The 14734-nt window shown below is 39.1% G+C and overlaps 1 protein-coding gene across 1 annotated transcript in view; it reads right to left on the reverse strand.

The window, feature by feature from the left end:
• Positions 1-6030, reverse strand: part of LOC101861355 — a 13424-nt gene extending 7394 nt beyond the window's left edge. The window contains exons 1-3 of the mRNA XM_013081148.2: positions 5923-6030; positions 1701-2678; positions 544-710 (exon numbers count right to left, since the gene is read on the reverse strand). Of these exons, the coding sequence (XP_012936602.1) occupies positions 544-710; positions 1701-2678; positions 5923-6001 (1224 nt within the window). The 5' untranslated portion in view covers positions 6002-6030. The remainder of the gene's footprint in view (positions 1-543; positions 711-1700; positions 2679-5922) is intronic.
• Between the last annotated feature and the right edge of the window lie 8704 nt (positions 6031-14734).

The raw sequence follows: 14734 nt of genomic DNA on the forward strand, positions 1-14734 counted from the left end.
GATAATAATAATAATAAAAATAATAATACGAATCAGGTAAGTCTACCATTGTGCACACGTTGTGGAAGGACTTGCTTGTCACTGTCGCAATAAATGTCTGCAGCGACGGGCAAGACTTCCATTTCAGAACAAGACCAAAGGTTTCCAACCTACCAGTGGTATGGTAAGCTCAGTAACATTATGGAACTTTCCTTCAGACTTTTGAACAAGTGGAAATTCTTCAATCTTCAGATCTGTATTCGTCAAAGTCAAACAACCTTGTTAGCTTGTAACGTCACACGTGTGTGCACTAAACTTATAAACTTGAAAAGGCAAAAAAGGATTTCAGTAGAGCCTCCACCCTCGTCCCCGCCCACTGCCTGTTCCACACGTTTCCGCTGCGCTGCCCTTTAGTGAGATGTCCAGGTCGAAGGGATCTGCCTAAATATGACCCTTCCGCCTCTTCCGTTTTCTTGCTACTGAACAAGGACCTCTGCATTTGAAACGGCCTTATTGTGTTTCGTGGGAAGTGGGCCAAGCCTTATAAGGACAACATCCACTTACTTGACTATGTCCACTCCAGCGTTGTACGTTAGCCAGCCCCATTCGAAGGATAAGGTAAACACATGTTGGTTTCTCTTGGGCGTGTAGTTCCCAGATGTCGACGACTTGCAAAGCTACCCTTTCGAAAGCAAACCGAATTCCACACCAGAAGCAGCAGATGCTTTCCTCTGGGGAGGTGCATTGGGACATTGACTTTAACCACAGCCTGTCAACAATACTGAGCAGCAAACACAAATCGTATTTTTGAAAAAATATCCCACAAGGAGGCGTGGGGTTCATGGGTCTTTGAATTTCGTGTTTTGAATACTGTACTATATGTGCATGTATTATGTTACTCGTTACACCTTGAACACAATTGTGAAAATAACATTTGTGCATTTTACGTGAAGCTAGAGTGGTCATCAAAATTACCAACTAAATCCCCTTTTGATAGACAAAGATGTCTTTCTAAAAGTTGAAACAGGAGTTTCCGAAAATCATAAAAATTAATTACCATACATTATTACAAGAACAATCCTGTTTAAAGGCAAGTGTTCGTTGAATAAAAGAAGAAAATGCCGGACTTGATGTGAATGAATTCATATTCAAAAGAGGAGTGAACCCTCGTGTAAAAATTATATTTTAAAATGTAAAAACTGTGTAATAAATAAACTATCAACAACAGAGACGATCGTAGAAACGAGGTCGACTTTAGCTAGATCTTCTACTTACGTTGTTTGTTGTTTTGTTTTTTTCTATTCAATTCCACCCCCCCCCAAAGAAAATAAAAGCAGAAAAAGCAACAACCTACACCTAATTATTCTCTAGATGTGTAAGTCGTGTACATTCACACTTCTTTGCTTTAATCTCTTTTTCTTCCTTTCTTTTCTAAGAGTCAAACGATGATGTCGGGTGGTTGAAAAGCGCCTCTGGTCTGTCCTATCCCCTATATTATCCCTTTTATATTTCTTCTTGCTTTTGTTATTTTTTCTCTCCAAATGAACACCGACTCATCGACATTCTTCTTTGTAACCAATAAATAGTACCATAAATAAGGTACCTTGGTACTCGGCAAAGAACGCACAGGGGCAAGCAACTACAGAAGGGAACTTTATTCCAAAGACATGACAGCAGTTTAAATGAGGTGGTTAAAAGAACTTTCTACTGTTATAACTTACCAGCAAAAAAGAAACCTGCCCCCGAGAAGTTTTCGATGATTCTACTATCGATGGAGATGGGAAAATATAGCCTTCTTGTTTCAGGTCTTGACAAAAGCGGGTAAAGCGGAGGGGACATGATCCTCCTGTGATCCTCTATTCCACAATCATTTTGCAAGGAAAGAAGCCTCTCTCTACGAACCGGGACATCATCCCTTGCTGCTTGGTCCAGCCATCTTCCAAGTGGTATGTCATTGTTCTCATCAGTGGGTTGCTCTGCTACCGTTTGACTTTCGGCCGTGGGGTCCTGACAGCTACTCACAGAAAGTGGGATGTTATTACACGGTTCTCCTGTCACCATTGGACAATTTGTGTGATGACACGAGCGTATCTCTTGCAAACCCTCCGGGTCGCCCAAGGCAGTGCCCCACCTCTTGCAAAAATAGCAGGCAATGCGGTGTCCATTCCCAAAGTAGTAAAAGCCATTTTTTGCTAAAGCCTTTCTCGAGAGGTAATTAACTTCTGGGCGAAAAGTTAAAAGCCGACACCGTTCTTCGTTCAGTTCTTCATATTGTATGTAGCCAGTTATAATCGAAATAACAGGAAAAACCCAAAGGGCATTTTCAGTGTTGCATCCGTAATTAATTGGCAGAGATGAAATTTCATAATTTGTTGGTTTTTCTGTATAATCTTTGACACCCAGGTATTTTTTCAGAATTCCGCATGAACCAATATAAAACCAAAATGCAAGGGCTAACTCTTTTATCATTGGTGGTTTTGAGACAGTTGCAGTTTCAGCTGTTTCCGGTGACTCTTGTTCCTCATCGCCTGAAGCTGTTGTTGGAAAGCTATCTACGGAAGGGGAAATATCTGACTCGAGTTCATGTGTTCCATCATCAGGATCTCCTGATCCCTCCATATCAACTGAATGCTCCAAGTCTGGTATCGAATCTGGTGTGTTTTCGGTTGAAGGTAGCTGCGCGTCGTCGACAGAGTTGACTGCAATGAAATTGGAATACTTAAGAGTCACCAGAGCCAGATAGAAAACGAATAAGAACAATGGTAAATCATAATTATAGTTACACAAAAAAAGATCTGCAGCATAACTTGTAACAGAAAGTAAATCTCATTGGTTAGGTTTAATAGACGGTTATTACCATTTGTGATACGGCGCGGTGGAATCAGGCTCTCGTCAGTTTTTTGTCATGTGGAGTTATTAGTATCATCTTACAGCCTGTTCATTTACTGTCTTTCTTTTGATGAAAAATACCCATCTATCTTGAATAGAAGTCGATATATTTGCAACTGAAGGAGGTGGAGGTCGCCTGAAGTCAGAAGTAAAATTGGTGAGAAAATGGCTACCACAGTTTGGTGACCTCTAAAGCTTCAGAGTCCTTTAAAAGTGCAAGTATAAATTTGTGCCCCTGTGATCAACGTTTTGAAGTAAAATTCATATATGAATGTGACTCTAAAAGGTGTTGAGCCATCCCCCCCCAAAACAAAAACAAAACAAAAACAAAACAAACAACAACAACAACAAACAAAAAACAAAAAAATCCGAATAAAATTGCCGAACGGACAGAACATTGCCGGTTTATTTAATTCCATTACATGTATGTTGACGAGCACTTGATTTCACCACGATTCCTCACATTTTAAAACACTTTTCTTTAAAGAATATAAATTCACTGGTACGTAGTAAAAATATGATATATTTATATTGGGGACCTGACCTGACCATCAATGATTTATTTATAGAGGCACCAGCCATCCATGTCCAGGTGCTGTTTTAGCCTTTTTTTCCTGTATTGGGTAATTGGTTCCGCTTCTCTGTACCTCATATCTATGGTTCTCAACCTGGAAATCGCCTATAATTCGCTGTAATTGCCTCCCCTCCTCCCCCCACCCCTTCTCATTCCCCCCCCCCCCCCCTTATAGTGTCATCATTTATGTTACCGTCTATTTTTATCGATAACACGTTTATAGATTAAGGGCAGCATTGATGATAATTAAGAAAAAAACAACCACATCAATTACATTGTAAATAAATAAATAAATAAATAAATAAATAAATAAATACAAATATTGATAATGAGAAAAAGAAGAAGAAGAAGAAGAAGAAGAAGAAGAAGAAGAAGAAGAAGAAGAAGAAAAAGAAGAAGAAGAAGAAGAAGAGGAAGAAGAAGAAGAAGAAGAAGAAGAAGAAGAAGAAGAGGAAGAAGAAGAAGAAGAAGAAGAAGAAGAAGAAGAAGAAGAAGAAGAAGAAGAAGAAGAAGAAGAAGAAGAAGAAGCAGAAGAAGAAGAAGAAGAAGAAGAAGAAGAAGAAGAAGAAGAAGAAGAAGAAGAAGAAGAAGAAGAAGAAGAAGAAGAAGAAGAAGAAGAAGAAGAAGAAACACGGTCATACCATCAATATAAAAAACAATAATACTAACAATAGAATTGATTTTAGTAAAATAATGAAATAATAATACAATAATAAATGGAGCAATATTATTATAAATCAAAATTTCTAAAAGGACACTACTTGGAATCCGCCGATTGTATGGGATCAGATACCTTGTATGAATACGTTAAATTAGGTAATTCAATCAATACAATTTGAGGTTATATGTTCAGATCACCATTCTTTTTTTTTCAAGGGGAAAGCAGATGTCTATTCTCATTTTGTGTTTGGTCATTCTATTGAGTTACATCTATAAGACCAATCTCCTCGTGGTTTAAGGAGTGGAAATATGATGTATAAAGTCAACTATTGCATTTTTGTTCTTTTTGTAGAGGGTCACATCCTTTTACCGACATCCTCTTGTGTAATGAGTGGAAAGAAAGATGTAGAGACCCATGTTTTAAATCACTTTCAACTTGTAAAGTGGCTTGTTTTTGTTTTGTTTTTTCGACATCATTTCCTCCATACTTGAATGAAATGGATTGAGATATATTCATATATTTCATTCGGATAGAGAGATAGAGGGAGGGGGGAAATGCAAAATTATATTGCTTTTATATATTAAAGGTAATATTTAAAAATAATAGTTATATTGGGGAAAAGGCGAAAGAAAGGGGGGGGGGGGGAAGGGCACCAAAGTCTTGCCCACTAAATGCATTAAAGAGGGACATGATCTTTGAAATTAGTATTCATTTAGTATTATATTGTCTATAATCATGGAATGGCATTTCTTACATCGTCATATTATTTCCAAGTACGTTGACCTGTGCAAAAATTATTCCGTAAAAAAATATGTTGGTGTTGTGTGAAGCTCCCACGAAAAGAACACTGGGTGAAAAGTTTTCTAAAATGTGTGAGGAAACAATACCAATCGGACAAAACGTTGGAGACAGTACCATAACATGTCTTTAGGAAGATAACTTGTCCCCTTACATTTGTGCCACTGTAATTTAGATAGAGCATTTAGTTTTTTTCTCCTGTACGATACAAGCCATCATGATGGCACTAGCAGCCAGAGGCGGATAACGGATGTTAGAAGAGCAAGAAAAACAAACAAAACAGGCACTCTTGTTATGCGGAAAACAGATCGATACACAGTCAAATTAGAGTCTGCTCGAAAAAAATAAATATCATGCATGCAGTTGTCATTTTACTGTTGTTGTTATTTAGTAGACAGGGACCTGTGCCTCTCTATAGAAGTAAAGTAGGCTTTTCATCATACCCGGAAGTAGTTGGGACTGCCGGTTGGTTGCTGCCATTTTCGTCGCCATCTTAGAATTACTGAGAGTTCTTATTTCTAGTTGTTGTAAAACTTTTTTTTTTTCACAAAAAGCCGTTAAATAAAATATCCTTTAGAAATTAAGGGAAACTGTTTCCTGATTCTCCCCCCCCGTTTTACATTGTAATTTTGTATACTGTTCAGAAAGAGTAGCAGCTAGGTTTATAGTGTGAAATAGGATCTATACAGCAACTTCACGGTAATGTGTTTGGAATATTTGTTAAGCAATAGAATTAATTTTAATGTAAAGGAGAATGACTGGATAATATAACAACACTTGGAATAAAAATTTAAATAGTCTCATTAAACACCATTGCCTGTCGAGGCAGTGCGGCGCCTGGTTCAAAGCCAACTCCCAAACGTCATCTGACCGAATTTGCTTTCATTGACACTGTTCTGTAACACATTTTGACTAACTTCTAAACAATAAGCTGTTGAAATGTAGAGCGAAAAGGTGTTATTGTTTACAATGTTAGTAAACATAGGACAACAAAGACAACAAAGAAGAAAAAGCAACTTACTAGACGTTATCTTGGTCATTTTCAAATGTCCAGGGCTGCGAAAATAAAACCCTGGGATCTTTCCCTTATATAGTCCCATTGACGTCAGAGCGCAGAGCCCGGCGCGAAGCTAGTGATTTGTCAGTTGATGACCACGTGACACCCTTTTTCTCTGTTGTGTAAGGTCGATGAATAGTTTGGCGAATATCGCCGCCTTACGAAAGGAGGCGAGTATTATGGTATACCCATGACGATTACGGTGAGACGTTTACACTCAGGTCTAAAAGTTCATTTGGCTAGGAACGTGGAAAATATCGTGGCCAGTATAGTATACGTTAAGGAAGTGAATCCATTAATAAAAATAAAGAGACTCGGGTCTAAAGAATATCTAACGCTATACACACACACACACACACACACACACACACACACACACACACACACACACACACACACACACACACACACACACACACTCACACAAGCTCACACACACACACACACAAGCTCACACACACACACACACACACACACACACACACACACACACACACACACACACATGCTCCCTCACGCACAGGTATATATACATGTACAGATAGATAGATAGATAGATAGATAGATAGATAGATAGATAGATAGATAGATAGATAGATAGATAGATAGATAGATAGATAGATAGATAGATAGATAGTGACAGACAAAGTGGAATCCGCTTTAGCCGAAAACAGCAGCAAACCGAAAGGAAAATGAAATCCCGGATTTGCCAGCACTGCGATGTCGACTCATGGAACCATGGGTTGAAGGCAAGGAGCCACACTCCTTTCGTGATCCTCTTTTAAAAAAAATTAACATTGCGTTTCTGCGCTATATGCAAGCTACAGATTCATTGTGTGGACATAGGCCCAGCCTCATGGGTTTTATCACATACTGTTTATTTAGATAGTGTTCCGCCTCGAAATACGATAATTTGCATTCGTACCTTCAGTATCAATAATTATATAATATTGAGAGTACAATAGTAGTACAGCTCTCTATGGTTTACTTTACATTTAACTTTAGAAAATTACACGGACATAGTAATGCCTATAGAACGTAGAAAAAGCACAAGACAAACCAACAAGCATAGTACAGAAGACCTAAATTAATTTAAATCAATGTACCCGTTCATGAAAATGCAGAGGCATGTCCCATGATCTGCCCCAATACTGTACAGGGACCCGATCGTTCTGGAAGACGTTAGCCGGTCTTATTTTACTACCAGGTATCATTCTTAAGGCACCATAAATAGCTGCATTGAAAGGTGCAGCTTGATCTCGTGGGCCAAGAATCAGACCGGCTGTGTCGCCTCGCTGCGAGCCTTGCTGCGAGGTAGGCTGCAGCTAAGCCTACACCGTGCTTTGCAAACCGACCGCAACCCGATTACGTTGAATTTCTAGGAAAGAGAAATTAGGACAAGTCTGGCGTTTCACTGGTGTGTAGTGACTGGGAGGCGTCAATATGAGCCGTGAAAGAAAGAGCAGTATTTTCTAATTGGCCTTAAGGAAGACCGACTTTGAAAGGCTATTGTATGCTTCAGTAGTCCTTTTGGAGAAAGAGTTTTTTTTTAGGGGTGGTTGTTTTTATATGATATATCTACCACCTCTGTCAAGTTACCACGACACCTTCGATTTTGTCACATCCATTATAACACAGAATGCATAGCTATCGACCTACACAATCATATTTTTACGGCGACCATCGGTCGTTCAGTGAGTTCATTTTACGTTCTCGTTCAGCCTGTTGGGTGGCGTCTGTGGCCTAAAGTGGTTAGGCTACCGGACTCGTAATGGAGAGATTGCGGGTTCGAGGGTTCGAGCCTCAGCTCGGTCCGACGTTGTGTCCTTGGGAAAGGCACTTTACACACATTTCCCACTTGGCTCGGTCCTTTCGCAGATTGACGTTAAACTTGAGGTCCCGCCTTTTAAATAACCTGATAGTGTTGATAGGGGCATTAAAACTATACCATTTCACCATTTTCATAAGCTTGTAGTCACCGCATCGCTGCACAAAGGGGGGCAAATGTCTAATCTTAAAGGGAAAAGGAGAGAAAAATTACCCAGCAGACCCTAGATAGAACACCTTATTACATTCTCTGTTGGCCTGGGAAGCACGCTGTGCAAACATTCGATTAAGCGCTCAAAAACTGGCAAAATCGTTTGCCGTCATAGGCGAGTACCCATTTCCACCTGGGTGAAGTGAAGAACATTCATGTGGTCGTAAAGTGAATTTCCAAGGACACACCTAACGGGGTTCGAACTCACGACCCTTCGGTTGGGAGCTCAACAGCCTAGCAACTAGGCCATTGCATTTAACTCCCTAAAATTGTGAAAGTAGTAAAATATAACAACAGTAAAGCATTCCTGAACATTAACGTCGTAAAAACAAAAACGATGGTTATTACAGTAGACCAACAGTGCAGGATAGCGCACTGGACAAGTGAGAGCGAGGCGAAGCATCGATTTCGAGTCAAAATAAATAATAATAGCAATAAGGATAATAATAATAATAATGATAATAATAATAATAATAATACAATAATAATAATAAGATAAAAACAATCATAACAACAACAACAACAATAACAATAATGATAAAAAAAAATTAAAAAAAACAAAAAAAATACAATAATAATGATAAGATAATAACAATGATAATAACAACAATAATAACAATAACAATAATAATAATAATAATAATAATAATAATAATAATAATAATAATAATAATAATGATAATAATAATGAAGCGCATCTGCATTAAGAGAATGCTGAATGAGTTTTACACAACCCATACACATATAGTCGCCCACATACTCTCCTCTACATATATCTGTATGACATTATGCACATTATATTAACCACCCGGGGTGGGTGCCACTGACAGAAGCGTCTTTAGGCAATTCCCAAAGGGGGGGGGGGGTGGTCATTTCTCGTTCTAATGCACAGTAGAATTGTAAATGGTCTGATCGAAAAATGTCATGCTCATAATTATGCCTGAACTACAACAGGGAACTGCTGCCTTTTCTTTCCTTATCCTTATTATCGTCATTTTCCTCTACTTCTTTTGTATGTTTGTCACACTCTTGCGACCCGCTATTTCCGGGGTGCCTTGATAGTCGAAGCAGACTTTGTGCTCTTGAAGCTAGTGAGGTGAGCAGAGTAAGTCTGATTCCCTACAAGGGCTTCTCTGTTTACATCCATCCCTTGGCGCTCATATGACCTTATGCAGTTGCGAGCGCCGTAAAACCTCTACTAAAACTAAACTAATACACATTGTATCATGCTTGCACTCATAGGCAGACCCATAGTCACACAGATATAATATAGAGCAATATTGTTAACAATGAAAGCTGTTTTTATGTGCAATACATAACTAGTACTCTGATAGTACGTGCTTTAAAGATCACAGAAATACTTAAAATTTCAAATGATTCAGACAATAGAAGATAGGGTCGCTTTTAAGGACAAGCGGGCTAACCCCTTGCCTTACCTATAGGAGAAGTTTGGTTTCATTGGTGTGTATATTTGTTTGGCTATAGAGAAAACGCTCCTGTCTTTTAAAGAAACTGCACAAGGGGCAAAAACTTTACCTTCGATTTTCTCAAAACAGCATTTTTCGGGAGCCTCCTTTAATTACTAAAAAACTAAAGCTTGATCATAATGTGACTCCTATTTTAAAAGCATTGCACTGGCTCCCGGTGAAAGAGCGTATCATACATAAAATCTGTTTAACTTGCTACAAGTGCTTAAATGATTTATCACCGGACTATCTAAAACAGTTTTTAACACCCTATGTGCCTCCTAGAACGCTCTGATCATCAAGTGACAAAACAACCCTTGTTAAACCTAAAATAAATTACAACTCATATGGCCTACGCTCTTTTTCATATTTTGCCCCACTTGTTTGGAATAGGCTTCCAAAAACTATCAGAGAAGCAGAAAATCTTGAAATTTTTAAGAAGAAACTAAAAGCATTTCTATTTTCATCATATTTCGATTAGACAGAATCCATCCAAGCTGTAGATTGTTGTGAGCTTGTATGTGCGTATGTGCATATGTACGTATGTGTGTAGGTGTGTATGTATGTGTGTGTGTTGCGTGCGTGAGTGAATATCACGACAATCACTTCAACTGGAATATTATATGGCCCTGTGGCTTTTCCTTGTTTCATTAACCTAATGGCAGCTTGTACTTCTCCCTCCACTATTGGTGGTCCATTTATTTCATTTTATATTACATGTACCGGTGTTTCTCCTTTATTAATTTTGAAAAGTTCTTCTATGTATTCTGACCATCTGTTTAAGACATCCCCATTATCCTTTAAAATATCTCCTCCTTTTGATCTTATGCATCCTGTATTTGAGCATCCTTTTGTCCCACTTACTTCTTTGATTTTGGAATGCATGTATTTGCTGTCTTTGTTTTGGTTCTTCTCTGTTTGTTGACACTGATCATTGATCCATGCTTCGTTTGCTTCGTTGCATTTTTTCTCTATTTCCCTGTTAAAGGTGTTCTACTTTTCCACATTTGATTTTGCCTTTCTTCTCTCTTCCATTAGTTTTAATATGCCTTGGGTCATCCATTTTTTATTTGCTCTTTTAGCTTTTGAGGGAATATTTTCTTCCACAGCTTCCATTATTGAGTCTTTCATTTTCCTCCATAGTTCTTCCGATTTAGTAATGTTTTCCAAAGCTTGAAATTTATTGTTTACATCTATGGGGAAACGATTTTTCAGTTCTTGATTTGTCTTTAAAAGATCTATGTCAAATTTTGGTTGGTACTTCGACTTTAAAAGTTTTTTCAGTCTCATCTGCATTTTACACATAACAGGCACATGATCCCTATCACAGTCTGCTCCTGGCAGTAATTTAGACGATTTAATTGTATTTCTAAAACGTTTCTGAATTAGTGTGAAGTCTATTTGAATTTTACCTCTATCGACAGGGCTCTTCCAAGTGTATCGTTTCCTTGGGTGAGTTTCATACCAGGTGTTTGATATCATAAAATTATTTTCTCTGCACCATTCTATCAGTCGTTCCCCGCGTTCATTCTCTTTACTCAGTCCCGATGGCTTAACTATATATTCTTCTTTGTGTGTGCTCCCTACTTTGGAAATTAAAGTCTCCAATGAATACCTTTATACCTTGTGATTTTAACTGTTTCATTGCCTTATCAAGGTCTTCAGAAGAAGTCTCAATTGCCTCGTTGTCGTGCTCTGATGTTGGTGCATAATATTCGGATGACACCAATGACAAAAGGTTTTCCTTCTAATTTAGCCCCGATGACTCTATCTGACACTCCGCAAAAACCTTTGATGCTCTTTGTTGTTGCTTCGTCAAATAAAATTCCGACTCCTCTTTCATGAGTTTTCCCTCCCGAGTACACACTTGTTTTGGATCCTCTTTTAATCAAACCTGCTCGCTGCCTACTGCCGGTTTGTGTACACTTTTCTTTGCTAGCCGTTGTCATCCACTGACAACCCACAAGGCAGTGGGGGCGTGGTAGGATTTATGGCGCCTCCCGCGCCAAGATGGTCCCTTCTTCGAGTGTGTGAGGTATTTACTGAAGCACCTGTGCCACCAGAGTTCTCCTCCACTCTCTACGACCATCTCCCATTTGGTTTGCGACTGCTAAGCGGCTAACCTCCATATCTGGAGGCCTTTCCCCTGTCCACCACCCGGGGACACCCTGGGTTGGGTACAAGGTGACGCTAAACGGTCTGTCTGAAATTTTTTAAATTTATAAATGAGAAGCACAGATCTTCTAGTTCTTCATGATGGTTTTTAAATATTTTAATTTTATTTGAGGGAACAAATGATGTTCGTTTTTTGAAAAGATGGACTTAACTTTCTTAGTGCAAACGATATTCTATAATTCATCGAAATGGGGAATTGTGAATGTCGATATGGTTTTCGCTTTCCGTATAAATCGATTCAGTTCTTATCAGACTTCCAGAGGTAGTTTGACATAAAGAGACCATCATCGCCTATCTTTAGATATATGCCATAACCCAAATTAACCAGAGCGCAGTCTCTTCGGTGAATTCCTTCACTTCTCTGGAAGTTTTTTTTCAGCTTTCAACCTAGAAGTTTCCTCACAGATCGACTTCATACTAAGATAAATCGCACAGAGAACAAAAACAGCTGATGCAAGATCAATCCCAAACATCACCTTTGATACAGATCACCGACCAGTGATGATGACGAGTAAAGAGAAAAAAAGACCCATGCGAAAACAGAAGAAACATTCAGAGAAAATTAATTTACGAAAACTCAATGAAGAGGGCAATGTGCAGAAAGTTGAGGACGAGATCACAAAGAGACTAGAAAACCGAGACACCAGTTCTATGAACGTTGAAGAAACGGGGACTCTCTTTGAAAACTTACGAACAGAAACACTGATAAAAGTATATGGAAAGAAGAGAATTGGGAGAGGGTACGTTAAGGGAACACCATGGTGGAATGACAACGTTAAGGCGGCCATCAAAGAAAAGAAGAAACTTTTTCAGAAATGGATAAAATCCCAGGACGAAAACGACTACACGCAATGCAGACTAGCAAGAAGGAACTGCAAAAGAGTTGTTAGAGCATCAAAAATGAATCTTGGACAAAATATGGAGAACACCTAAGCGAACTGTGCCATAAATCACTCCGTGACTTCTACAGAAGTGTAAAATCAATGAGGCTCAGAGAAGAACCGTACGACCCAACTGCTATAATTAATGACAAAACAGGAAACCCCATTATCGACAGCTCCAATATTAAATCTAGATATAGGGAACATTTCTCAGAACTCTTGAACACCACCCAAAAGCAAACAAAAAAAGAATTCCAACCAAGTCACCCAGAGGAAGAAGAACCAACTATCCTACCATCAGAGGTCAGACAAGCAGCCCCAAAAACAGAAGCGCAGGAATAGATGAGCTCCCCACGGAGACCATCCTAGCATGTGGTGAAACTGGAATAACTTGGCTCACAAAAATCTTCCAGAAAGCATGGACAGAAAGAAAAGTTCCCGGCGACAGGCAAAAAGCGGTCATAGTACCAATCTGGAACAAGAAAGGAAGTAAGAGAGACTGTGGAATGTATAGAGCATTTCACTGGTAAGACATGTGGGCAAGATGTTCGCCAAGATATTGGAATGGCGAACAAGACACAAAGTTGAACCATTTCTGAGAGAGGCCCAAATTGGATTTAGAAAGGGAAGAGGATGTACCGACGCAATATTTGCCCTACGACAAATGTTCAAAAGGGTAATAGAACACAACAGGGAACTAAATATAGTATTTATCGACCAGGAGAAAGCGTTCGACAGAGTGATCAGAAACAAACCGTGGAAAGAACTCGAAATCTACACTGTAAGAGGCTAACTTCTAGATAACATCCGTGCCATTTACGAGAACAGCATAAGTACAGTAAGAACGTCAGAGGGACTCACAGAATGGTTCGAGATAGCATCCGCAGTAAGACAAGGTTGTGTCCTATCACCACTACTATTTATCATATATATGGATAGAATTACAAAAGAGGCCAACACAGAACCAGACGCCCTGAATGAATTACTCTTCGCTGATGACCAAAGCCTGGCACACAAAGATGAACGACGTCTCCAACATCACACCACCAGATTAAACGAAAAATGTAACAACTACGTCATGAAGATCAACATCAACAAAACAGAGACAATGAAAGTAAGCAGAAAGCAGGACCATATCAACAACAACAGTCTCAGACAGGTCCAAGAATTTAAGTACCTCGAAAGTATATTCACCGAGGATGGGCGACTAAACAGAGAAATTGATACACGAGTACAAAAGGCCAATAATGTTAGTTACCAGCTTACTCCACTATTGAAACATCCTAACATCCCCATTACAACAAACCTCAAAATGATCAACACCATATTCATCCCTACACTCGCCTATCAATGCCAAACATGGACCACGAACAAGGCGTTGGAGCAAAGAATTACAACATTTGAAATGCGAAGCCTTAGAAAAGCAGTAAACAAGACCAGGCGAAACAAAATTAGAAACTCTGTAATCCGAGAAATGGTGGGCACAAATGATGTCATGCATCACATCCAACACCAAAGAATCAAATGGTTCTGACATCTCCTACGGTTACCAACACACCATCCAGCACAACGTGCCTACATCCAAAAATTCGATGGCAACAAGGCTAGAGGGCTACCGAGAAAGACCTGGAAAGATGGAGTCAGGGAAACATTAACCACAACGGCATCCCCCTGACCAAAGCTCTCCGGCTGGCGACAGAGAGACGTCTCTTTCTTCCTGCGAAACCCAAAATGGTATAAGCGGCGGATAAAACAAACAAAGCAACAACAAAATACATAAGGCACATAATTTAGACATATAATAACAATAATAATTATTATTATTACTATCCAAACTGCTTTCTTTCCAAGGCCGTCCAAAGCTGTATGTGGCCTTGTTTTCACGTTGCGATTGCACAAAAGCAGTGCTTCTACTTTCGCCTTCAGTTTGATGTAGCAAGTGATTCAAACATAGACACAGATGCGCACATATCATTAGTGTACGTTAGAACTCCCATTTGGGACAAACGTAACAAAGTCCACATTGTATGTACTTTTACTGGTAGGATACGAATACAATGTTATTGAATGCCGTACACTTAAAACTAAATAAATATATTATGATGATAATGATGATGATGATGATCGTGCGTGTTGATGACGATTGTAGAACCGCGCGCTGTCCCTCCCCCTCCCACATCTTTCTCTCTCTCTCTCTCTCTCTCTCTCTCTCTCTC

This window comes from Aplysia californica, unplaced genomic scaffold (assembly GCF_000002075.1).
Source record: "Aplysia californica isolate F4 #8 unplaced genomic scaffold, AplCal3.0 scaffold00118, whole genome shotgun sequence".
Lineage (NCBI taxonomy): Eukaryota > Metazoa > Mollusca > Gastropoda > Aplysiida > Aplysiidae > Aplysia > Aplysia californica.